The sequence below is a fragment of the Rhinolophus sinicus genome, chromosome 2 (assembly GCF_057876585.1).
Source record: "Rhinolophus sinicus isolate RSI-liver-muscle chromosome 2, RSI-T2T, whole genome shotgun sequence".
NCBI classification, from domain to species: Eukaryota; Metazoa; Chordata; class Mammalia; order Chiroptera; family Rhinolophidae; genus Rhinolophus; species Rhinolophus sinicus.
The window spans coordinates 575,505-602,470 of record NC_142502.1 but is presented as its reverse complement, the minus strand read 5'-3'; the positions used below and the strand labels follow the sequence as shown (position 1 = coordinate 602,470).

At 48.2% G+C, this 26,966-nt stretch overlaps 1 protein-coding gene across 18 annotated transcripts in view; it reads right to left on the bottom strand.

Moving 5' to 3' along the window:
• WDR27 (WD repeat domain 27) overlaps nucleotides 1–26,966 on the bottom strand; it is a 154,393-nt gene that overhangs the window by 120,276 nt on the left and 7,151 nt on the right. For 17 of the 18 annotated variants that reach the window (XR_016019948.1, XR_016019949.1, XR_016019950.1 and 14 more), the window contains 12 exons: nucleotides 23,549–23,690; nucleotides 20,762–20,886; nucleotides 19,641–19,754; nucleotides 18,666–18,717; nucleotides 17,155–17,225; nucleotides 15,540–15,660; nucleotides 14,475–14,595; nucleotides 12,996–13,099; nucleotides 11,906–11,973; nucleotides 11,547–11,668; nucleotides 11,070–11,149; nucleotides 50–128 (listed from right to left, as the gene is read on the bottom strand). Coding sequence is in view for 12 of the 18 variants with exons in the window: in XM_074333871.2 (XP_074189972.2) it covers nucleotides 50–128; nucleotides 11,070–11,149; nucleotides 11,547–11,668; nucleotides 11,906–11,973; nucleotides 12,996–13,099; nucleotides 14,475–14,595; nucleotides 15,540–15,660; nucleotides 17,155–17,225; nucleotides 18,666–18,717; nucleotides 19,641–19,754; nucleotides 20,762–20,886; nucleotides 23,549–23,690 (1,199 nt within the window). In the remaining 6 variants the exon portion in view is untranslated. The remainder of the gene's footprint in view (nucleotides 1–49; nucleotides 129–11,069; nucleotides 11,150–11,546; nucleotides 11,669–11,905; nucleotides 11,974–12,995; nucleotides 13,100–14,474; nucleotides 14,596–15,539; nucleotides 15,661–17,154; nucleotides 17,226–18,665; nucleotides 18,718–19,640; nucleotides 19,755–20,761; nucleotides 20,887–23,548; nucleotides 23,691–26,966) is intronic. The other variant, XM_088794905.1, reaches the window with a different exon arrangement.

Sequence of the window (26,966 nt, the reverse complement as noted above, 5' to 3'; positions counted from 1 at the left end):
CTCGCTCTGTACCTGAACCCACACGAGCGGCCTGGACCCGTGTACTCACTGTGGTGCGGACGTGTACCCAGATGACCTGACTTGACTGTGGAAAACCAGTGGCTGGTCCCTTGCGACGCTCCGTGCAACTGTGTGAAAGGGGTTGAAAGACCATATTTCACATCAACATTTCTCACGGACATGACAGGTTCACACAAATGCAATGCGTTTACAACCTACAGACTTACAAGGTTTCGTACCTGATGCCAAACCAACCAATACCAGCAAAGAAGGTTAAATCTAGGCCATAAAAGCATAAGAAAACAGCAAAGAATGTTCTCCGCTTTGCATAAATGCTGCAGCATTGCAGTATGTTCAAAGCTGTGGGTTTCACACACTCGTGGATGGAGACCTCAGCTCGTTCCCACAGAGCTGGCGGGGGGGCGTCACCTGGGAAAGACTGCCCAGGACGCACAGACTCGGCCTCCATGATAGTCTGTCCGTGGGACACTAACACTAGCCAGCAGGGAGTGATTCACGTTACAAATCAGTGACAAAGGCAACTTCTCTACTAAAAAGAACAGTAATTATTTGCAACCAATTCAAATTTCTCTTTGATGCTTTTATCACATAATGGAATAATAAGCAAGATAAGCCACTAAGACATAATTATATCAGTGCATTTTAATGGTGATGAAACTTCTTACCCTCTTTTTAATACATTATAAGTTTTACACAGCACTGCTGATGGATAAAAATTCTGAACGTCATATGAATTTACCACAAATATTTACAAATATCAAAAATGCTTTCGGACAAAATTCTTCCAGAATTATTTTACATACATTTAATACTTAGTATTTAACTTGAATATTCTGTACATTATATAGTGACTTTACAAAATGGATAATTGCATAATTTTGAGTAATTCTAAAAATAGTTCTTTAAAAACAAAATAAATAAATTTAGTTGTTTCTGGTACTACTTCAAACCTGATACCCTGAATCATATTCCCACCAAAAACCAAGTGAATCTAACGAGCAGAACATTGAAATATTATTTATGTGACGCACACGGTTGGGCCAGCCTGGGGGAGGCGCCTCAGCAGGGCTGGGCCCCCAAAGGCCCTCAGAGCAGGAGAATTAGAGATAAAGCTGCTCCCAGAGGCACCTCAGTGTCAGATGAAGGAGAAAAACCTTCTCCGATAAAAGCTTTGTGGACGAAAAATGGATCACACACTAAACCTGACGAGCTCAGGGGAGCCGCCTGGCAGGCCCTTCAAACTCAGAGACCGAAAGTAACCACACAGGACGATGTGAACGTGAAAAGTCCTAACTAAAAGTGGGTCATGGCTGGTAGTCACATCCGTGGCCTGCAGCTTCCTTGACAAAGGTCAGTCTTGACCTTAAGTGAGCCTGTCTGTTGTCTCCGTGCACCTAAGATAACATGTCCTTGGAATGTCAGTAACCCCTTTTTCCAGACCCCCAGGGCACAATGGGCCACACCACAGCAGGACCTACAGAACCCCTGGTTGTTATTCTTGTGCCCATTACCATCTCTTTGTGCTTTAAAATGCTATTAACTATCCTGTACCCACCTGTGTGAAAGAAGTACCTGTCTCTCCAATTGACTTTTTCTCCAATCCCAGAGGTTTCCCTGCTTTGCTCTCTCCCAACCCCTTACTCTGATTTCATGTAACCCTCCTCCTTCGATTCTATGTATAAAACAAGCTGCAAACTGCCACTTTGTGGAGCATTTTCTCAATTCATTGGGATTTTGCTTCCCGGCAATAGTCATCAGGTTGATGCAAATAAACTCTTATAAGCTGTCTCTTAGGCTGGATGTTTTTAGTGGACATTACGTGGTGTAGTCGGCAGGACTCCAAAGGCGCCCACCCAGGACCACCCTGCGGACCCGGATTCGGTGCGAGGTACCAGCAGGGGCCCACTGTGCCCACTGGCTCCCTGCTTCGCAGAGGGTGAACTTGGGTGTTTTTCCTGGAATTCCGGACCTCCCTGTTTTAAGGTAGGAGGCCCTGACTTTATCTGAGCTGGTTTTTTGTTTTGTTTTTAAATCCTTGAGGTGGCATTAAAGGGTAAGGATTGAGATAACCCAGGCTAAGGACCACAGTTAAGATAAATCAGGGACAGGAGAAAAAAAATGGGTGGCTGGTTTTAATTTTGGCTTTTCAATTGGAATTGCTTACTGCAAATCTGAACAAAAGCTTTTACTGGATAAACGAGAGTCTGGACTCGTTCAGCTCTGAAGATAAGGGGCATTTACTCCCTCCAGCTCGAATTTCCGGTATTCTTAGGTGACTAAGAATCTTTGCAGAGGTGTTTGAGGGGACTCATCAAAACGGGCAGTGGCCCCGTAGGGATTTCCAACACAACTGTACTTAAAAAATTGACTCCTCCAGAGACGTGCACACAAAGTCTGGTTACCTAGCGCTCCGAGTCCTCATGGTTGTACCAGACAGCTGGGGACAGAAACTGAGGCACGTAAAAGGGAGGAAACAGCCCCTTGAAGCTCAACCCATAAGCAGCACACTTCAACCCACTACATAATATCACTAGAAATTTGTTCCAACTCTGCAGATCTCAAAAGAAAACTAAAAATTAACATGGGAAATCATACCTTAAAGGCCGACCAGCTCCCAGACCCCAACTCCACTAATTCTCTTGCAGATGTGCAGTTCCTAGAGCGTCTTTACTTGCAAGTACTTACAGACATGGAAAGACTTAACTAGAAGTGATATCATCTTATCATGGCCAAAATGGAGCTCTTCTGACATCTAAATTTTTGTGTGCACAATTAGAAAAAGCCGGCTTTAAAAAATCAAACTGAATGAAATGGGATGCTTATCTCAATTGGCAGATAGAAAGCAGCCTCTGAAACGGTACAGAGAGAACGTCTTCTCTCCAGGAAGTTAGTAAGGACACTTCAGAGCCTGTCTCTGAACTACAGAAGGTTTCCGAAGCTGCTCACCGCCAACACCCCACTTTGCCCTCTTCTCCACCGTGCGCTTTGCTTCGTCGTCTGGACTGCTCTCTTTTCCTTTCTCTCTCTCTCTCCTACACCTCTATGCAGCTCCCTACTGACCTAGGGGACACGCAATAGAAAACCAGACCAGGATACTCTAGGAAAGCCCCAGAAATCCTGGCAGCTCCCTTTAGAGAAAAGCTGGTCTCAGGCAGAGGGGAACCAGCAATTGTGTACAAACAGAACCAAGGAATCTACTAAAGATTCCCCCGACCCTCTCCAGGACCCTGATGAGTTCACAGAGGAATTTGGATTAACTGTTAGAATGAAAATATGATCCTGGCTTTTCTGATTTATTCCAGTTAATGCACCTACTGGTTTCTGAGAGCAAAGCAACAGAATTATTAAAGGTTTGCTAGGGAAACTCCTTTAGAGGAGTCTGCTTGTATTGTAAAATGTCAGGTCACCTTAAGGATTGTAGAAAACTGAAATGGGATTTAGAAAAAGAAAGGAAACAGAAGCAAGCATAGGGCTGCTCCCAGGACTCTGAGGGCATTTCCCCTTCTTACTAACACTGGGGCTACTTTATCTGTTAACACCATCAGGCTAAGCTGCCCTCTCCCTGGAGTAAAGCTTCTGTACAAATGGTAGGGACATCTAATCAATTAACGTCTGTTTAAATCAGAACATTTAAATCAGAAATGTTAAGAGGCAACACATATTTTTACTACTCAAATCTGCTCCAAGTCACCTGATAGTGTGAGACTTTCTAAACAATGATGCTCATATATCCTCCCAGAAGGGGGAAATGTATTTAGGACTAAATGAATCAGATTGGGAAAATAACGATTTTAAAAGAAAGTACATGAGAGGAAACTAGTCTTGAGACTGACTGAATGTTTGTTACAGGATGTTCCAATACAACTTTAGACTTTTTCCAGTACAGATACTGGCAAGATTAAGTCAGCCATTCCTATTAAAATAACTACTGATAATACTTTGCCTCTACCTAATATTTGCCAATATCCTTTAAGGCCTGATATACTAGTTGGAATTAGCTCATTGTACAAGATTACCTTTAAAGGGGGGCTTATAATTCCATGTATGAGCACCCATAATTCTCCCATCCTTCCAGTAAAGAAACCCAATGGGAAAGGATGGAGATTTGCACCGGATCTCAGAGCTATAAAGACATCCTGTGGTTCCAAATCAACATACCTTATTATCAGCTATTCCTGTAAAAAACAAAAGACAAGACAGGAAATACCGCTTTGCTTTTCCACCTGGGAAGATGAGTTTACTGGACAGTAATGCCCCACGGGTTCACAGAATCCCACCTATTTATCTCAGATACTAAAAGCTGATTTGAATAATGTTGAATTTCCCAGAAATTCTACTCTAATCCAACATGTGGATGATTTACTCTTATGCTCTAGGATATATTAGATTCCTAAGAGGACACAACCTACCTATTACAATAGCTAGTCATAAAGGACACAGGGACTCAAAGGACAAACTTTGATTCTGTTTACACCCAGTAAACTACCTTGATTATCTCATATCTAAAGATAGGCTACTAATTAGCCTAGACTTACAGAAATAATGTCCTTCCCTCTTCAAAGAACAAAAGCAGAAACTACTTAGAGGATTCCTGCGTCTGACCAGATACTGCCACAATTAGGTTCCAAATTTTTCATTACGGCTCAGTCTCTATATCTTCCTAAAACCAGGTCAATCTGATCCAGCTCTATGGAGCCCTGAAGGGGAAGAAGCTGAAGCAGCTCTAGACAACCAAACTCAGGAGTTAAAGGGCTCTCTCCCTGCGTGACAGCCGTCTGCTACAGTCACGTTATGCAAACAGAAGAGACAGGTGCTCCTTTGTCTATGTCACTCATTCTGTTAAATCCTTGCTATACTCAGTACTTGTGTCAGCCGACTGGCTTCTCATAAAGCACTCACTCCTGCTTTCTGCTCCTAATGCTACTTGAAGTCCATGTAACAGTCTGGCCCAGCAACTTCATTACCCTCTACAGGAAGAAGACGTCCACAGCTGGGTTTTGCTTACTGACCACCTTCTTGTTCTTAGAAGTGGTTTACAGGGAACCCTTATGATAATGCTGACTCTATTCTGAAAGATGAACAGGGGCATTACCAAGCTGGATATGCAGTAACTTCCATGGTGAACATAAGTTGAGGGTTCTTATTTACCTGAATAAGTTCTTCCCAACAAAGTGAATTAACTGATCTAACAGGAGCTTATCAATGAGCCAACGATCAAATAGCCGATATGTACACTGACAGTTACTATACCTCTGGTGTAGCTCACAACTTCGAAATGTTATGGAAGCAGCAGGCTTCTTAACTTCCTCAGGGCAGCCCATAAGAATGGAAAGCAGGTTGCAGAATTTAAATTAGATGTCATACAGTAATCGAAACTGGCAATTATCAAAATCCCAGGACGTTCTAAGGCCAGCACCATGGAAGCAAAGAAAATCATTTAGCTGATACTGCAGCTAGCCCAGCAGCAGTAAACGGCCAAATTATCCAGACTTGAGAACGTTTCTCCTCCCTATTAAATCAATAAGACTCTCGTACAGTTCCGATGGGCAGCTGCGGAAGAAGAAAATATGGCAACAAAAGGGGGAACCTTGGACCCAAACAGATACAGCTTGGACCCAACCAGAAACCAGTCTTACCTACAGAGGCTCAATTATCTATACTTCAACACGTACATGAGCTAATGCATTGGGAGTTTGAAAGATGATTTCATGAAGTAAAGAATATTACTGGAAACCTCCTACTGTAGTTCATAGAGTATATAGCAGATGCTCTATCTGTCCAAAATATAACCCTGAAAACTCACTCCATGCTTCCCAACGACATTGCTAATTTTCTTTAGGTCCATTTGAGGTGTGATAATTGGATTTTATCCAAATGCCACCATCTCAAGGATACAAATATGTGTTAGTCATGATTTGTACGTTGTCTCACTGGGTTGAGAGCAACAGCCTTAACGGTAAGTAAGTTCTTTATAATAATAATAATCCTCAATTGGGGAATTCCCTGTGAGTCACACAGGAACCGAGGGACTCATGTCACTGAGCCAGTGACACAATCTACGTGTAATACTTGCCTTGTATTACAGCATTTTCCTATGCTTATCACCCCAGTCCTCTGGATTGGAAGAAGGTACAAATGGTGAATTAAAACTCAACTAGGGAAATTTGCAGAAGCTTTTAATCTCCCTTGGCTGGAAGCTCTCCTTATAGTGCTTCTCAACCTGAGATACACTCCTTTGGTTACCACAGCCTTCCGCCTCATTAGTCATTGTTCACCCTATGCAAAGGGGCATAGGAACCAACCTAACTAATAGGAGACAATCTACTTATTATCAAGGACTTACCAATTATCTTAAAGAAATTAATAAGTCAGTCACTGGTTCACTTCGGTGTGCTCCTGGGAGACGAAGACTTCAAAGACCACAACTCACAACCAGGAGATTTGTCGATTGGACAAGACATCAGTTAAAGACTCCCACCTTGTCAGAAGGGACCTATCAGTGGATACCAAAGACTCCTCAAGGACGAGAAGCCGCTGACATCAGGGATAGACAGCTATCCCAGGACACTGAGAAGGCCTGTATATGTACATAATTGATATTGAACTTAAAAGAACCATTTGTTTTATTGTCTTTATCGGTCTGCTAATAATATTAGTAATAGTGACAATCATACCTGTTCTTTAGGCTTTTCTCAAACCGTGTACTTATATAGCCCAACTGTTAATAATTGCTGGAGGTATATAAGATAACTCCTATATTATCAATAATAATATTTACGACTTTAAAATTTAAAAGGAATGTTATTATAGAAGGAAGAAAAGGGATGTGTGTGTATTTTTGAGGGAACTTAAAAGAAAGTAGTTTGTCCTAGTAAGTTGATTATTTCTGAATGAGGAAAACAACACAAACTGAGAAGCACGAGTGAAGTTGTAGAGGGTTAGTAGGAAAGAAATATTGAGAAAGAAACTTTATGTATAAATGCTAGAGCCCAATTATGTTTACCTCCTAACTCCACACAGACTACTAACTATATTAATTCAGATAGAAGCTGAAATGGATGTAGGTATGTGTATGTGTGGATATATAATGACCCTCTAGAATGGCTGCAGAGACACAGGAAATTTACTTCTGAAACTCTCACTGTCCTCCTGGCTTCTGGAAACTTTTAGACGGTAACTGTAATTTACACCATTGTATGCCTTGGCCCCCATTAAATCTTAAAGTTACAGTTCTCAATTGCACACCTACCAGGACTCAGATTAATAAGTGCTTCCAATGGGAACTAGATGGGCCCAATTCAAACACCACCACCACCACCAGTAAATGGGAACCCATCTCAAAGTCAGATTGTGAAAACTGAACAGGTGTACAAGGTCGGACAATTAAGTTTGCGAACTCATCCTAGAAGAAGTGCTATGTACCTCATTGCTGACTATCTCTATGGTCACCTTTGAAGCACTCCCCTTGGGAAGCTATGCACCAACGCCAGTGCCTAGTCCACCCTTCAAAGCAATTTGGGAACTCTTTCTGGAACGGCCCTCAGAGCTGTCATCGTATTACCCTTGATGTCCTGAATGTCATCAAAATGTCTTCCTTTCAATATTTTCTTTATTTTCAGATAAAGAAAGAAGTCATTGGGGCCAGATCAGGTGAGTAGGGAGGGTGTTCCAATACAGTTATTTGTTTACCGGCTAAAAACTCCCTCACAGACAGTGCCCGGTGAGCTGGTGCACTGTCGTGATGCAAGAGCCATGAATTGTTGGCAAAAAGTTCAGGTCGTCTAATTTTTTCATGCAGCCTTTTCAGCACTTCCAAATAGTCAACTTGGTTACCTGTTTGTCCAGTTGGTACAAATTCATAATGAATAATCCTTCTGATATCAAAACAAGTTAGCAACATTACCGCAACAAGTTCATGAACTTAATTGTCCAACCTTGTATGGTGTGCCCTCAAACTATAAGTAAATGTTATATTGGATGCAAAATACAGAAAAGTGAGACAGACAGCAAAACTTGGATCATGATAGCTTACAGGTTAGAAATGATTCAGTGTGTGTTTTACTTAGTAAGGACGCGTAAGACCTGACTGCCTCCCATTTACCTGCCTTTCCTTTTGAAAAAAAAAAATTTCACTTTGACTGCCATCCAAGTTTATGGTCTTGCCCCACCCCCAATGGCCCACCATTTCAGCAGGACAAAGGGTGACACTAAGACTTTCTAGGAATGAGCCTTCCTAGCCCAATGGGACCATATTATCCAGCCAAAAGGTTGGTCATCAATGCATCCTTCGGATTGATTTATGACCAAAAGTGGGAAGTGGGAACAAAACAGGGGCCACATACTAAACCTGACGAGCTCAGGGGAGGCCAGCATGGCCGGCCCTACAAACTCAGAGACGGAAATTAACCACATAGGGTGGTCTGAGCATGAAAATTCCAATCTACAAGCAGGTCATGGCCAGTAGTCACATCCTTGACCTGTAGCTTCCTCGACAAAGGTCAGCCTTTACCTTATGTGAGACTGTCTGTTGTCTTTTTTGCATCCAAGATAACAAACCCTTAGAATGTCAGAGTCATCCCTTTTTCTGGACGCCCCAGGGCACAACCCCCCCACACACACCAAAGCAGGAAACAACAGAATCCCTCGTTGTTGTTCTTGTCCCCTGAAGACCATCTCTATGTGCTGTAAAATGGTATTAGCTGTCCTGTACCCACCAATGTGAAAGAAGTACCTGTCTCTCCAATTTACTTTTATCCCAGGCATTTCTCCCGCTTCGCTTTCTCCCACCCCATTAATCTACCACCAATTGACTTCATGGAACCCTCCTCTTTTGATTCTACGTATAAAATAAGCTGCAAACCACCATTTTGCAGAGCCTTTTCTCAATCCATTGAGATTTTGCTTCCCAGCAAATGTCGTCAGTTTGGCTCAAATAAACTCTAATAAGCGTTCTCTTAGGCTGGATTTTTTTTTGTCCACACCGTCTAAATACTGGAGGAGACCATATTATACACCTAGTAAAGACTTCCAATCCTTCATTAACACAAGGAGACAAAGAAACTGAAAACTCTGTGAGGAGCTGCTCTTAAAACGTGGAGCCTGACTTCCATGTCCCATGCACTCTGCTGAGCTCAGCATTCGGACTGACCCGCCCACAGAAAAAAAGGGAATGCTGCATAACACAGACTCTTTAATCTCCTGCAAAGGAGCAGAGCAATGACAGCAAGGGAAAGAGACTGACGTGAAGAGCAGACGGGGCTCCCTCCCCTCCCCGTCCCCATCCCGGGCTCCCTCCCCTGCTGCCCCCTCCTGTCAGCCCAGCTCTCCAGAGGTTTGTCTTCCTAGAACCCAGCAGGTCTCCCTGTTATGGCCTCTGCTAAGTCCTGGGAGGGAGGCCCCGCAGAGCTGCCATCACTGTGACGACAAATCTCTGTGCACAGGCAATCTGCACACTGTCCCCCAATAGGGTCAGCTCTGCAGTGAGGACAGTCTCTCCACTCTGCTTCACAGCCTACCCTCAGCTCTAGAACAATACCCAGCTCCTAGAAACAGCACTGCGAGATTTGCTTAGTAAACATGTATGATGTGCATGACACATTTCACATGTGCTGTGACATGACATGCACATGTGAAATATGATGACATGATGTTTCATGGATGTGTCATGCTGTGATGTGGCCTGGCATGATGTCGTGATGTCATGTATGTGACATGTGACGTGACATGTGGTGTTACATCATATGACGACATGTGACATGGTGTGATATGATGTGACATGCTGTGATGTGGTGTGATGTGTCATACATGTGACGTGATGTGACATGCCATGGTGTGACGTGATGAGAGAGGCTGAGGGGCAGGGGAAAGGAAAGGGAGACCGAGACCGAGTGCCCTCACCGTTCTTTAATTAGGTCAACAGGGGATCAGCGAGGCCGGGACTCAGGGTTGGTCGCTGAAGAGAATAAAAGAAGTCATGATCAAGGATTCTTTGAAATAATGGAATACAAGAGAAACTAATTTTAAAGTATTTCTTTGTTAAAAGCAACATGTGAATTTGTTTAGATGCTGCTTAGAAGAAAACAACAAGAAAACACTTTGGAGAAGACTGATTTCGTGTGGACCAGCTAACGCAAGACACCAAAGCACTACTGTTGGTTTGACACAGTGGCATTGTGCTTAGGGAGAAAACGTCCGTCTGTTCAGCAGTGCACCCAGATGTGTGGGGTAAAGTAACATTGTGTTTGCGACTTGCTTTAAATTCTTCAGCAGAGAAAGAAGAAAAGCTGTTCTCATGACAGTCACTGCATGTCCACCACGTGCTACCGCTGTGCTGGCCACTGGAGAAACAGCCACCAGTGTTTTTAAATGTTCCTGAATTCCTAGGTGTAATGCAGGGTCTCAGCTCCCGACAGCAGAATGCAGAATACGGTGAAGCCAAAAAGGAACAACAACGGAGCCATGGATAAGGGGTTCGTACCACTATATTCTCGCTGGCAGCTGGTCAAGACACAAGAAGCAAACATCCGCCAGCACCCCAACGAGGGGTCTTCCTGCACCACAGTCTTGCTGGCAGCGCGTGAGGCACAGGAAGGAGGAGCCACACGATCCACACCATCCGCAATCTGCGCTCTCTGCACTGGCCAGCGCAGCCACGGCCGTTATATACCAAACAATAGTGGCTCACGGCCAACTAATGGCCACATGACAGCTGATGGCCAACTGGTGACAGCTGATGGCCATCTGATCACAGCTGATGGCCATCTAATAACCAAGCCAGCACCTTTCTACGTGAGGCCGAGAGCCTGGAAAGTGCTCTCCTGGCCCTTTCCCAACACTAGGAATGTCACCCAATTCAGGAAAAGAACCGTGCAGCACATCCCATACCACAGAAACCCGTGAGAGGCGGAGCAACCGAGGGACAGTGGGAGGCGGGCGGTGCTGACGCTGCCAGTGACAGCGTGGATGCAGCACACGATGTCGCTCACCACGCGGTAACGAGCACACAGACAGCTTCTCGGTCTCTGCATTTCAGGGGATGTCATACTGACCAGGCTGTCTGTGACGCACCGGCTGGGCACTGCTTTCAACAACTCCGAAATGCAGTGGAGAGGTGGGTAACACACAGGAGCTAAAACACAGACAGGAAATTGGACTGTAGCAGCAAACTCACAGGACAGGTGGTTCCAACAAAGCATCCATTTTAAGGACAGTTCATGCCGATATGCAGGTGAGGACAACCATCAAACTCATCCTTATCCTCCCAAGGAATAAGTTTGTCTTTTTAATGAAAGTGCTGCTTTTTAATCTACATTCCGTATGTAGAAATAAAGTGGTGTCTCACACTGAAATCAACGGTGAGCCGCTGAGTTTTAAACAAGATGGATGCAACAGCGTGGGTAGTAATTCCTATCAAGCAAAGCTGGTAGAGTTGAGAGTTTACTAAATTTCACTTTTATTTCTCAAGATAAAAAGAAATCTAATTCTACCAGCTGACGAATGGGCACGTGACCCAGGGGGAGGCTCACCTGGGCAGCACTGAGAGCCGCGTCCCCAGGGTGGGGCGCTGCTGACACCTCAGCAGAGCAGTGGGGTCAACCTTCAGCCCGGCGATCTCGTTCCCAAACATGGAGGTGAGCACACAAAAGGCCTGCAGGACGGGAGTGATGGGCTGACCACACCGCTGGACACACTGACAACCCTTCCCTAAGCACTCACACACGCCCTTTGACCCACACCTACGGGGGGTCACAGTGACAGCTGCACTGGGCTGGCAGGAGTGGCCACACAGCACTGCGGTTCCAGAGGACAGAAGCCCCTACCCCCCACGTCCCTCCCCACGTCCCCACGCCTCCCTCTCCCCCCAGTACAGATGCTCACGACCAACCTTCCCATCACTGGTTTTGCTCATCATGGCACACGATCCAGCGACCTGAATGCTGAGGTTCCTGAAATCTTAACATGCGACGTAGAGAATAAACAGCCATGTTTAGGGGCAAGAAAGGGGGCTAAATCCGCATTTATTCACCAGGCTCCTGACTCCCCCCTGCTGCTCACAGGCCCATCCATCACTGGTGCCACTCAGCACAGACATGTGACTGCACAGACCCGATCTAAGTGACAGTTCAGTTGAATCTTACAGGACAAGCAGAAACGGCCCACTGAGGCAGGAGGAGAGACAAGCAGGGCTCAGACAGACGCTGAGGCCAGCAGACATCTGGAGAGTTCAAAGGAAAGTCATGCTAAAAATTCCAACTCCATCGCCAAAGCAACTGGCCTCTCTCTGGAGATCTTGAAGGAGAAGTAGGAACCGCACTTAAAAGTGATGCTGGCGGCTGAACCCAGAGGGTAGGGGGAGGAAGACGGGGGCAGGAGCAGAAGAGGAGGGTCCCTTCCCGGGGAGGAGGGTCCCTTCCCGGGGAAGAGGGGCACTGAAGCCACTGGCAGTGGGGCTGACTGAGAGGGAGGGAAGGCCTGTGACACTCTGACAACAGGGCCAGGGTTGGAAAGGAGAGCGCGTCGGCCAGCTCAGTTCACACGGGGTACGTCCGACATGCTGTGAGCTTGTCCAGGCACAGTGCCCAGTCTTCAGGGGACACTGACAACTGACTGAGGGGCCCCTGTCAGGAGCCTCGGGACAGACTGTGGCACATGGAGGGGCAGGGGCGTCCAGGGAGCCCTGACACACTGGGAGATGGGCCAGGCGACAGTGGGGTGGGCACCAGCCCCAGCAGCCGGGTGAGCTGGGACGACCACCGAGAGCGCGGAGCAGAACCAGATGCCAGCCCCGGACTCAGCCACACAGAGGTGACCCGGGACCTGAGCACGGCAGGCTGTCACCAGTGACGAACAGATCTGGTCCTCAGATGCGAATGACAGGCTTTCTGCCTGAAAACTGTCAGTCCCCCATGGCAGTTGAAGAAAAATGTTGAACTTACATGAAATGTATACAAAGGTTACTTGAACTCTGACCTTACCTTTGTAATGTAAGACAGCTTCCAACTCAAAGTTTGCCAAGTTAAATATGAGTAAACCAGCTGAGCTTCCAATCCACAAGCAGCTGGTCTTCTCAGAAGAAAGACTGTTTCAAAAGAAAGGGGAAAACTCTGCAGTGATCATTTGTGATTGTCACTGCCACAGGATGTCACTGATCGTCACACTGGCTCTTGAGCAAGTGGAGCTCAGCATCACAGACCCATGGATAATGCACAAGGGCTCTCAGGTGGCTGCTCCCTGTCACCCAGAATCGTCCATTAGTCACAACCAGGCTGGCCCCCTGCTGTTTGTGCTTTCCCAGCACCCACTCTCTAGTGAAGACAAAAGGCCACCACCTGGTCCCAACCAACACTGATCCATGATGTTTTATTTTTTCTGAGGTCACAAAAGTGGTTGGTGCCATGTCCTCCGCAAACACAGCACAGATGGGTGTCCCTGTGAGCAGGGCTCGGGGCCACCACGACCGTGGCACCGAAAGGTGCTGCCAGGCAGCGTCTGCCATGGGCAGTGCCCCAAACAGTAGCGCTGACAGGAAGACACACACAGGCCCATGGTCACCTCTCCTTTTTGTTTTCCAATTTGCAAACAAGGTAAGTCTCGCAACTGAGTAGTAAGCGTCACTCCAGTTATGCCAGACGGGGACTCAGGACGGCTGTGGCAATGCGCCCACGTCCCCCTGGGCTGCAGGACAGCCATCCACACAGCAGCCCCGTCCCCGGGCCTGCAGCAGCCCCGCTCAGCTCCACAGCACAGGCCGGCCAGGCCTGGGCAGGAATCAGGTGCCACAGGGCCTGTGTGCACCCTTCCTGTGCCCTCACTGCTCTAGGAGACGCGGGGAACCCATGCCTCACGCCCCCCACCGGCTCCAGGACCAGCCATGTGACTATCCCACCCCAGAGTCCGCCGTGGGGACCAGGTGGAGACTCAGCCACACCAGGCCATCATGCAGGACTCCTCAGCGTCCCCTCCCCAACACTTGCCAGAGTCTTTCGTCATCTCTAGAACCTTCCACACTCTGTGTGGGACAGAGGTGAATACAATCATAATGCGTCCTTTTAATCACAGTTAAACCGTGGGTTCCTTACATTGCTAAATACCTGTCACATTTCTATCCAACACAGATAAAGAGAATTCACGTGGGGTCACAAGCAAGTGTATAACATACAGCAGCGATGAGGGAAGGTTTGGAATGACTTACGGTTACGTTTCCCTCTCGCCCCGTTCCAGAAGTCAGGACCTGCCTCCACTTTGGGAGCAAAATGAAAATAATCTCATCTTTTATTAAACAGATTTTAAAAGAGCTGACTGAGTTTACCAACGTCAAGACTTAGAATATGAAACCCTCAGAACACCTACACTTGTTATTTCTCAAACAGACTAAAAAAATCGGTTTCATTTCCATCCTTCTAGAACAACGCAAGGTTTCCTCACATGGTGTCGGCCACGTTCATGATACTCACAGTCCACACTCAGAAGCGAGGCCGAGTGAGAGGTCGCAGTGTGCCAGGCCCAGGACAGGCAGCGTCACCTCAACATCGTCCCCTTTTGCCAGTTCACGTGCAGACGGAAGCCGACTCTCTTCTAGGAACAGAATTATTGATCACCTGAGATGTGAAGTTAGAAGTAATCGAAGAAGTGAAAGGCAGCCAGGTGACACCCTGGGAGACTATAGGAAACACGTGCTACGGGAAACTCAGATCGTGAGTCAAGGACATGTAAGTCACACATTATAAAGAACACGCCAGAAATAAAAGCAGACGCATTGCGAGGCTGGCAGGCAGGCAGCCACAAAGGGGGCAGAGGCAACGGTCAGGTCAGCTTCATTCAGCATTCCTCAGGTGGGTTTGGGGGCTACTTCATAATAAGTGGGGGTTCACCCAAGAACAACGAAAGACACGACTTAGAGCACTGGGGAAATGGATATATTGGATGAAGGTAATTTCTGACCTACATTAAAAAGAAATGGCCTAAAGCCATCTGTGAAAACAGAGAAAGAAACACAAAGTAAACCAAAAGGACAACGACGATAAACTTGAAGGACAGCAGAGCAGACACATTTGCTGAGACAGGAGAATAATGGGCCGCATACGCGTACGAGAGCGTCATTAGCTGGATTAAAGGTAAACAGCCTGTTTCCTGGCAGTGCCAGCTCTGCCTGTGATAGATGGCACGTCCCAGAGCACATGCTGAGTGAGCATGCACAGCAGGGACAGGTGACAAGCAGTAGAATGGGGAGGGATGGTCAAGGTGGGGGCGTGAGGCGCAGCGAGTGCAGGGTCTGCTGGGTGGGGACGGCCCTTGGAAGGGGTTGGCCCTGGACCCGCCCCACGCGACGCCCAGCAGCAGCCCCACCCTCACCCCTCACAAGTCCCGCCTGGGGCCAGCAGAGGTCGAGGGTCCCCACCCTGGGCTTCACAGGACGCACATGTCCCCTCCCTCCTGTCGTCCCCACACCACATGGCACCCGGACAGGCTGCTGAGGGAGCGCTGTGGGCTGAGCAGGTGGGAGGTCTGCGTGGGCTCACCTGGCAGGCTGCCGGGGTTGGACTCGAGCCTCCTGGTGGAGAAACTCGCTCTCTTTTTCCTGAGGTCAACACGTGTCACACACCGATAATGATGTCTGTCAACCAAACTGAAGATCCAGAGCTGGGAAGCAAATGTACAGACGTTAACTCTCCCAAAACAGCCCAGACGACAAGGCGATAAAAGGCAAATGAGGAAAACGAGCTGGGAGCCGACAGGAGCAGGAGACCAGTCCTGCGCGGCCTTCACAGACCCCTGGACCTTCTCTGCCCCCCATTCCCTCACACCCCAAAACCTCCGAGCGCGCCCTCTGTTGGCATCAGGCTCAGAGCACCAACTTCGGGTGCAGACGACCATGTTTTACGGTCCCTACAGTACACTACATGGGGGGGGGGGGCTGTGCTCTTATCTCCACCCAGGGATACACCTCACATGTCACGGGGTGATGACACTAGCCGTCAGCACTGTCAAAAGAAAAAAAATTATCTTTGTTTACCAAAATGTATCTGTGAAATGCTGATTTATAATGAGAAATATATACTTGGTTCCTGGCACAGAGCTCCTAAAACCCTTGGGATGTGCTGTGACAAGGCTACAAAGGTATCTTCTGTTATTCTAACGAGGTGCTTTTGGAAAGCCCTTTGGTCCCATATGATGAGGACCACAGCCTACCTTGCAATTAGGGGGTTTGAACTTTCCTCCCACCGGACCTCCTGGGAGGGGAGAGGGTTTGGAAAGGGAGCTAACGGTGAATGACAGTGAATGAGCCTCCGTGAAACCCCAGGGCATGGGGTCCGAGAGCTTCCAGGGTGGCAGACACAGCCACGTGCCGGGAGGGTGACACCCACCTCCAGGGACAGAGGTGCCTGCTCTCAGGACCCCTGACCTCACCCTGTGCACGTCTGCACCTGGCCGTAGGGCCCATCCTTCAGCACGCCGTTTATGATATGATACACTGCTAACGTAAGTGTCTCCCTGAGTCCTGGGAGCTGCTCTAGCAAAGTCATCGAGCCCAAGGAGGCGCCGTGGGGACCTCCGATCTGCACGTAGGGCAGAAGCTGTGAGCAACCTGGGCACCCACAACGTGCAACTGGCGTCTGGAGTGGGGGCGGTCTCATGGGCCTGAGCCCCAACCTGCGGGATCTGACGCTCTCTCCAGGATTGAGTTAAATAGTGGGACACGCAGCTGGCGTCACAGAAAATTACTTCCTGTGGGAACCCCCCTGACATTTGGTGCCCAGAGTGTCAGAAGTGAAGTGAGGAGACTCACAGGAGGGAGGAACTTGGTTGTTCTGATGCAATGTCTTTCCCGATTATATCAATAGCAGCTTTTATAAAAGAACAGCATCCATACTTTGTGAGTAAACCTAAACTGCTCACCTACAAATCTAAGTTTTGAACAAGATCAAATATCAAAATTTTCAAAGCGGAACAGGGCTGTGTGAGTGGCTGCCAGCCGGAGCTTTAAGGGGGGAGGAAAGGTCGGATGTGGGGCCAGGGAGGCGGGTCTCAGCAGCCGGGGCCATTGGTCGTCACGTCAGAGAACGCAGAGCAGCATTGAAAGAGACACATGCAGAGGTTCACTAGTCAGACAACGTGGGAATCAAGTGCCCGCACCTGGCCCTCCGCACAGCCGGTGACCAGCTGCTCACTTCCTTCAACGACAAGAAGACTGAGCAGAGGGGACGCTGTTGGATAGAACAGACCAAAGTCAGCTTTAAGAGCACCTGGTAGAGTAACTGAGAATTATCAGTTTTCCTTATAATATTTCTTTCAGTCAAGTTTAAACAATTCCAGAATAATTTGTTCCCAGGAAGTGGAAACTCAGCGAGTGCCACTGTGGAGAACGCCGTGACTGTGGGTGACGGGGTGTCACCGCACATGAAAGCCCAGGGATGGCTGACACACCGCACCCCGTGTCCCCTGCACCCCATGTCCCCTGCACCCCGTGTCCCCTGCATGCATTCAAACCACCGACCGCATCACTGATTCTGAGCTTTAGAACCAGAGTGACAACAGCACCACGTCCATAGCACTGAACTTCAACAGGATGATTCTTAAGCCAGAAATCACGACATTGTGAAATTAGTGATAAAAAGAGCAACGAAACAGATGTCATTTCATTTAAAACTTCTTCTGAAGCTAAATGTCGAGAACTTAGAAGAATTAAAGTAAATGGGTATTAAAAACAATGTATGTCCTGAAAACTATTCATACAATGATATCAAAATCAAGTTTGTAATTGTTTTGTTGACAGTCAGATAACCATTCCACATAATTAATTTCAGGAAAAGAATTCACACATAATTCCAAGAAAAGCGCTTTATCCCTGAGACTGGCGTGTTGAAACATCACATTCTACACGTGGGTACACGAGTCAGGAGGATGCTGACTCTGGGGAGGTGACGTCCCTACCCGGTCACAGGCGTCTCGAGTCCACGTTACTCGTCCCGAGGAGGAAACCACCTTGTACTAACTTTCTATTCCTCTTCCCTGCGTCAACTACGCTGTGCACACAGGAGGTGCCCACGGGACGCTGAAAACCAGTCACAGGAGAAGCGGGGGCCTGCACGGGCGGTCACAAGGTGACAGACGCTGGGGAATGTGACCTCAGTGCCCGCCCCTCAGTGTCACAGGCTCCGTGGGGGCTGCATGTGCACCGCCCTGCTCAGCCTCTCAAGCCCGCATATGACCAGGCCTCGGTGCCATTCGCACCACAGAGACCGAAGAGGAAAGTCCACGATTACCCTGGATGCCTTGGACCAGGGCGTCAGGGCTGCCTGTCCCGACACGCCCAGCCTGTGGGGCACCGGCCCCCGGCAGGTGCCGCAGTTCCCGGCCTCGTCCCTGAGGACAGCACTGTCCGGAGAGCCCACCACAGCTCCCCGAGTCTCCCACACAGAAAGGTTCAGACACCAAGCAGATGCTTACGTGTTAAGTTAAAACTTCAGGAAAACTGTCTGTTAAGTGAATCCTTTCGGAGTGGAGGTGGGAATGCAAGAGCTGCCCCTGGGTGATGCTCGGATCCCCTTAAATGTCACAGCTCCATCTAGGGACTGACACACACATCAGGAGAACACACTGACTCGTAGCCTCCTGGCAGAAAACACGGAAGAGCTCCAAGTTACCTGCTAACACTGGGGAGTTGTAGATCAATGATCCAATACGATGGTCCCAAACCTTTGGACAGACACACGTCGTTAGAAGAGATAAAAATTTTGCCATTATTGCTAAAGCTTGAACTAATACTTCTACCCTATTACCAACGAATCTATGAAAATGATGTTTGGAAAGATAAAAGGGATCAAATATATGGTGATGGACGGAGAGCTGACTCTGGGTGGGGAACACACAATATGATATATAGATGATGTAATACAGAATTGTACAACGGAAACCTATGTGATTTTACTAACCATTGTCACCCCAATAAACTTAAAAAAAAAACTACCTTAAAAAAAAGAAAATAAGTATATATAGTAAAACTGTACAAACACAACAAAAGATGTCAGAATCATACAGAAAAACGACTAACAGTAACCTGTGGGTTTGGAAGACCCCAGACAAGAAGGCTGCAGACATCCCCGCACCTAACCCATATTTCCAAGACAGGTATGACGCGCCCTCCGTAAGGCACATAGCGAATGGCGTCACTCCGTTTCCCGTGTGAGAGGGACACTTCAATGCTTTCCAATCATAAACTCCTTTCATGGTCACAGCAGCCATGAGCCGATGGGTACCACTGTCCACGTATATCCGCTGTTTCCAGATAAGAAGGCGAGGCACAGCCTAGCTCCCAGCAGCAGCAGCAGCTGTGAGCGGCGAGTGACACCTTCCAATTGGGTCTCAGCAGGCAGAAATTTCAAGATGACAATGGCATGGGCTCAGCCTCTCCCGGGTCCCCCTGCAGATATGCGGTAATGACCCTCAACCTTCCTTTCACTTACACCATCCAACATCCTCACTTTGCCGGTAGGGTACTAATCACATTAGTGAACTTGGAGTTGGACGGAAACTGAGGTTGCATTTTAACTCATTTTCTTCTTAAGCCCAATTTAGTTCTGACTGAATCCTCTGATACTGGAAAATGCCCACCCCCTCACCTTAAAGCTTCTGTCCTCAGACACTGAGATGACGACATGAGCCCTCCAAGTACAGAACTCAGCTGCAGTCACGGGGCCCTGGTGCCCCTCCAGCTCCACGAGTGTAGACCGGCTCTGGGGGAGTTTGTGAAGGAAGGTCAGTAACTGAGTGTTCTGGGAACTACTGTTACTGAGACGTTCTATGCATCTCACAGAAAACAGCCTGTTCAAATAAACTCTGCTCTACATAATCCCCTTCCCAGCTTGAGACCCTGCGTACATAAACCAGGAAGGTAAAACCCAGAAGGCTGGGCGAAGGGGAGCATAAGCATTTGGAGGCCTCAGGAGCAGTAAAAGGACAGGACATCAACACATGACACTGACCTCTGCACACGCGAGCCAAAAAGGGTTCAAGGACAGAAATGTGCACTCAGTGCCCAATCTGCCTGGCACATGCTAGGCCTGCCGCCAATTAACCATCAGTAAGATTTCATGCCAAACATCCTTCTTAACCTAAACCTGTTGATGTGCAGATGGCAAGAAAACGCTTTGCAGGCCCACAGCTGTTAGCTGAGGTCAGGAGAGCAGGCCTCGGCCAGTCTGTCACCTCAGCATGGCTCCCACAGACCCCGGACCCAAGGAAACACAAAGCCCACGCCTGCTGCCTGACTGGGCACTACTTTTTCAAGTGCGAGTCAAGTACGAGCTTTAAAACGCACAGAACCTGGAAGGGGCGACACATTTAGTTAAACTAGTCCCAAACAAGAAATAAGCGAGAAAAGTCTAATTCTTGATGGGAAGCAAATTTTGGTAAGAGATAAACAAAAGGACCACACTACGAGGGTCTCACGGTGACCACTGGAGCAGGAGAACATCAGGGAAATAAACGTCTTATTGCACGTGTCTGTTTAAATTCTTCCCTGATGTCCCGGTTTCAAGTAAAGGTTTCACGAGTCACATAAAATGGCAGTACCTGATTCCAATTACAAGCTAAAGGAGTGTAGTCATTAATTTCCCCTAACACCTTTACAAAATGTCGCCCAATGCAAAGCACTGCTGAGAAGAGAGGTGGGTGGGAGCTGAGCAGCCGCGAGGCCCATGAGCTGTGCGTCCCGGAGCTTCTGCCACACAGGCCGCCTTACCTCAGTGTCCAGCATGAGTATCTTATTTCCAGCACACATGGCGATGACACGGTCGTCCGGACTGAACCTTAAATACAGCACCTTTCCCAGCAGGGTGCCCAAGATGGTCCCGCGAGGAATTAACCCTGGGGGGAGTTCCGGCCATTAGTGTGGGTTTATCAGAGGCACTCAGCAAGTCAGCATAAGTGCCGCGACATCCGCGGGACGCTGGCGATGGAGTCCCCATTCCAGAATGACATGCAGAATGACAATGAGCTTTGATGCCACTGTGGCCCTTTCAGAGTATGAAAAACAGAGAATCTGAAGGTTCTCCAGGAAACACGTGGAGCACAGGACCTGCAGTAGTGCAAGGACTCGGGTCGCCGAGCGCAGCCGACCTCCTTGGGGGCCACACGTGCACACACCGGGGAGTTGTGCCGGTTGGCCTGGGGTGCCAATGCCTCCTCCTCCCTGCGCCCACTGTGACCTGTTTTGGCCCATGTCAGGCAGGCAGAAGGGCCAGCGGGCCCATCCAAGCATCAGCCTCCCGGGCCTCCCACCTCCATGATGACGTCTGCAGGCTGTCCTGCAGGTCCCAGGGTGATGACACAACCCACCCACCACGTGGAGCAGACCCCGTGCCCACTGTGGTCTGACCCCACCCCCTGAAGCTGCTTGTTGTACAGCAAGGCCACGTGCACTGTGGGAGCAAAACCTACAGAGAGGAAAACGATGATCACCCTGAAGCCCTGCTCTGGTGGGGCTGCTGAGCACGCGCCTTTGTCCCACCCACACTGAACAAGCCGCTGTGCCACCGCAGGCATGTCGCCAGGAACCCAATAGGCAGAAACGCCGGCCTTCGCAGAACTGTCCAGGGGCAGCCACGTGAGGCCGAGGCGGAGCGAGAGCTCAGCAAGAAACCAGGTGCCATTTATCGGCACAGAAGCACTTCTAACAGCCAAAGCAGGTACAGCCAGCAAGGGAGTGGATTTGGATGCAGGAGACAAGCCCACACTGCGACGTGACGAGGTGGCAGAGAGCAGGAGCCAGCGAGGCAGCCTGGGCACGAGGACCACCAGCCTGCAGGGCTGGGCTGACCCAGGGATCTGAGGCCCTGGCCACACACCGTTTTCTCAGTCCGACTGCAAACACGCCAGCCCTGGGCCACAATGGTGCTGCAACTCAGCGTCCCCACGAACCCTTAACGCAAACCAGGCGGTGCGGCATCCTGGGCCGCAGGCCACAGCGGACGGCCGGGGGGTATGAGAAGGCTGCCCCACCAGCCCCGTGCAGATGGAAAAGAAGCGTGTTCTGACCCACTGCCAAGCACACACAAACCATGCGGACACCACGCGAGCACCAGGGCCAGGCCTCAGGGCTCAGTGTCTGGCTGTGGTCCTGGGAGCAGATCACCACACAGCCCCACGCAAGGTGCCGCACAGCAGCTGAAAAGTAAGTCTGGGGGGACAGCCCCTTCTGACAGGAGGGCCGCCGACTTGTAAATACCTCTGTGGGGATCACCGTGCATGTGCACGAGTGTGCATGTACTACAGGCGTGTGTGCACTGTGTGTGTGCACTTGCCATGTGTGCATGCATTGTGTACACGTGTGTGCTTGTGTATGTGTGCATGTGTGTACTACATGCACGTGTGTGCTGTGTTACTACATATGTGTGGATGTACCATAAATGATTGTGTGTGAATGTACTGTATGTGTGTGTATTATATACACACATACAAGTGTATGTAGTATGTGCTGTTCATGCATTTCCATGTGTGCACATGTGTACATGTGTGTGGTGTGTGCGTATGTGTGCTGCATGTGTGGTGTATGTCGTGTACATGTGTGTAGGTGTGTGTGTTGTTTACATGTTTTGTATGCACATGTGTTTATATGTGAGTGTGTTGTGTGCTGTGTATGTACACGTGTCTGCATGTCTTGTGTGTGCATGCTACATGTGTGCACATGTGTCATGTGGACTACATGTGTGTGTGTGTATGTGTGCATCATACATACGTATGTCCTTGTGTGCACACATTGCTGATACTAGAGTGATCATACCACAGATTAAAGAAGATGGGATGTAACTATTATACACGCTGCTGCCTAAAATTAATTGACGCTTGACTTTTACAGCAATCCTGTGAATTCTAAATTTAACTCCGTCTGTGCTCCCCACCTAACTTGTCAATGTCACCTCATAAAACTCTCCTGACACCATGCTCCCACCTCATGGGTTAATTCTCGCCTCCTCAAACAGGTCAAGCTCTCGACATGCAGGCCCAAACCCGCGTGGCCCCTTGGCCTGGATGCCGTTCCCAGCACTGCTGCGCCCACGCCAGCCGACCAGCTCAAATGCCGCCCTCAGCGACCACCTCATGGGCCGCGCCCTCCACCTCCCCCAGGGGCTTTCCCCACCACGCCTCCCACAGCCCATCAGCACCTGCCCGTCTGTCCACTTGTTTCTCATCTGTGTCCCTCTGCACTGTAAACCCACCACGGTCTCCGTAAGGAAAGGATATTTCACTTTGCCTACGTGTCTTCAGAGTTCCACCAAAATCAGATTTCAAAATAAGAAAAGTGGTAATATTAGAACCACTGAGCCCTTGGTACCAGCTCCACACACAGCCAAGGTCAGTAGGTCCATGTGGCCCAGGGTGCACCCCACACGCAGAGACCCACTCAGCATCTGGCTTCAAGGTTAAAGGGGTCAAAGAGCGTCCCACACCCCTCACGTTACCAAGTATATGTAAGGACAAGTGGCTCCTTTTGTATATTTTGTAAAATGTGTTTTAGATTTCCATTTACCTTCAAGAACTTTCTCTCTGCACTCATCCAGGCTCCACATTATAACACAATCCGGTGACGCAGAACAGATCAGACGTGGAGTCACTGTGTTTCCGAATGCCACGGCAGAAATGGGCTGATGGTGTCCTCTTAGGGCCAGAAACTAAAAAATTAACAAAATACAAAAAGAAACCACAGAGTGGAGATAACCTTTACAAAAGAATGTAACAACATAACCTCAAACCCAAGAAGCTACATGGACTGAATTTTTCAGATATGCTTACTTAATGTGTTAATTTCTAATTCCTGTACTAACTAACGTTCCTGTCTCAGAACTACTAACGTACCCAGTTAACCACTGCACTGTTCTCAGTGTTACAAACAAGACACACTTGTCGCACGATGCAGGTCACTCTCCTAGTTCCTCAACAGGTAACTTTTAAACACACGCCACTGCAGCCCACTACACGCCAACACAGGTGACAGCTATGCTGCACCTTGATGGATGAGGAAAGTGACAAGGGTTGGTCAGCACGACAACTGCACTCGGGCAGCCGAGGACGCAAGCGTGGTTAAGAAACTGCTGGCCTGAGCCAAGCAGAGACATGAAGCTAGAAAGGTGGGCCGTGGGGCGGGGGCACCCTGGCAACTCCACAGGGGGTTTTCACACAGCTCTAGGAAACTGGAAGCCAGCAAAAAATGGACAAGTGGAGGAATGCAATGGCCAGGTTCATCCATCAGTAACAGAATCTGCTGCACGTACAGAAGAGAGACTGGAGTGGGGGTACAGGCGAGACCAGCGTTCTCCAGGAGAGATACAACAGAGGCTTAATTAAGCGGCCGCCACAGAGATGGGCATGGGCTGATGAAGGGCAGACGGACCAGTGCACATAGAGGGAGGAAAGGACGCCAGCAAAGAGAATCCGTGTGACAGGCTGGAGTCCTGGGTGGATAAGGTATAAGGAAGAAAGGAGACACAACAGGTCGGTGGGAGGGAGCTGGGGCACATCCCAGGGTGTCTGCTGCATGGAAAGCTGAGGCACTCACAAGTGGACGTTAGGGAGACAGCAGGCAGCTGACATGAGGGCTCCCATCAAACATGAGGACCAGGGGAGCTCCACTGTGGTCACTTCCTGCTAGTTCTTGGGACCAAGGTCCTGGTGAGATTTACAAGAAAAACTGGACAGAATCTGCACATGAATAATTATGAAACCAGAGAAGGAAACTGAGAGAAGGGATTCAGCACCAGGGGCCACTTCTCCCATGAAGACATCCATCAAAAGGCAACTGTCAGACAATTCCAGTAAAGGCCATTAAAAAGCTGAACAGTTATGAGGCAAGGGGCACAAAAATGGCGTAATTAAATAAATGCATCATTTTCAGAAGCATCTTATTGGGGGAAGGGCAAAGAATTCCGCCGTACAAAGGAGTTCGGAGAACACGGTCCGTAGCCTCACGGCTGAGGACTCTGTATGACGATTCTTTAAAACACCATGGATGGACTTTATGAAATTCTGCTTTAAAAAAAAACATACAAGCCGGCCCGGTGGCTCAGGCAGTTAGAGCTCCATGCTCCTAACTCTGAAGGCTGCTGGTTCGATTCCCACATGGGCCAGTGGGCTCTCAACCACAAGGTTGCCAGTTCAATTCCTCGAGTCCCGCAAGGGATGGTGGGCTCTGCCCCCTGCAACTAAGATTGAACACGGCACCTTGAGCTGAGCTGCCTCCCGGATGGCTCAGTTGTTTGGAGCACGTCCTCTCAACCACAAGATTGCCGGTTCGACTCCCGCAAGGAATGGTGGGCTGTGCCCCCTGCAACTAGCAACGGCAACTGGACCTGGAGCTGAGCTGCGCCCTCCATGACTAAGATTGAAAGGACAACAACTTGACTTGGAAAAAAGTCCTGGAAGTGCACACTGTTCCCCAATAAAGTCCTGTTCCCCTTCCCCAATAAACAAAAAAGAAAAAAGCATACAGCCTGCTAACGTGGAGAGAACGGGCGTGCTGCTAAACGCCCTAGGCTCAGAGTAGGAACCCAAAGGACCAGACCCAAGGAGTGAAGGCAGCCTGGACACAGAAGGGCCTCCCCAGCACTGACACCACCTCCAAGCTGTCCTCATCCCTGACCGGGTTCGGGTGACCTGGGGTTGCCAGTGCCCTCAGCCAGCCAGCTGTCAGAAGCAAACACAGATTTTCTCTGGAAGAAGCAAAGATCATCCAGACCTTCAAATTAGCTGGGCATTTTTTTCATATATAATATAATGTCCAGCAAGCAATAAAAAATAATCGATTATTCAAAGAATCAAGACCATCTAGTCAAAAACCAACAGAAATAAGAAACCAAGAGAAACACCCACAGGCCATCCACATGTTAGAAACCAAACCAGAACTGATCCAGATGTTAGAATTCCTAAATAAGGACATGAGAACAGTCATTAAAACTTTGTTCCACATGTTCAAAAGTGAAACAAGGCACTAAATATATTTTCAAAGGCCCTAAATTTAACTTAAAGAGATGAAAACTAGAGCAACAGGTGAAAAATACGATGAGTGTGATTAACAGCAGATTAGATAGTGCAGAAAAGGAAGCAGATGATCTGCATAGGCCTATAGCTATTAAAGAAAATACACCAGTAATTAATAACCTTCCAAAACGGAAAGCACGAGGCCCAGATGGGTTCACTGGTGAATTCCACCAAACATCTAAGGAAGAAAGCGTACATGTAAAACACAATTCTCTGCAGTCTCACTCGTAGACAGAAACAGAGGAAATACTTCCTTTACTCATTCCCCGAGGCCAGCACTCCCCTAACACCCAAACCAGACAAAGGCATTACAAGAAAACTACAGACCAATATCTCTCATGAACATAGATGCAAAAATGCTCAAAAACATATTGAAAATATTAGCAAATCAAAACCAAGACTGTGTAAAAGGAATTATACACCATGACCAACTGGAATTTACTCTAGGCATGCAAAACTGGTTCAACATTTGAAAATCAATGAATGTGATTCATCACAACAGGCAAAAGAAGAATCACACGATCGTATCAGTAGATGCAGAAAAAGCATCTGACCAACTCCAACACTGATTCATGATCAAAACTCTCAGTATAGTAAACTCAACTTGTAAAGAATATCTACAAAATACCAACAGCTTACATCATATTTAATGGTGAGAAACTAGACCTTTTCCCACTAAGATCAGAAACAAGCAAGGATATCCCGTCTCACAACTCCTTTTCAATATCAGACTGACGTTTTAGCTAATGCAGGAAGACACGAAAAAGAATGAAAAAGGTATAGTGACTGGGAAGAAGAAATAAAACCATCTTTGCTCACAGATAACATGATGGTCCAAAAGCATTGACAAAAAAACCCTGAAACTAAGCAGTTATCGTAAGGTTACAAGATACAAAATTAACATACAAGTCCAC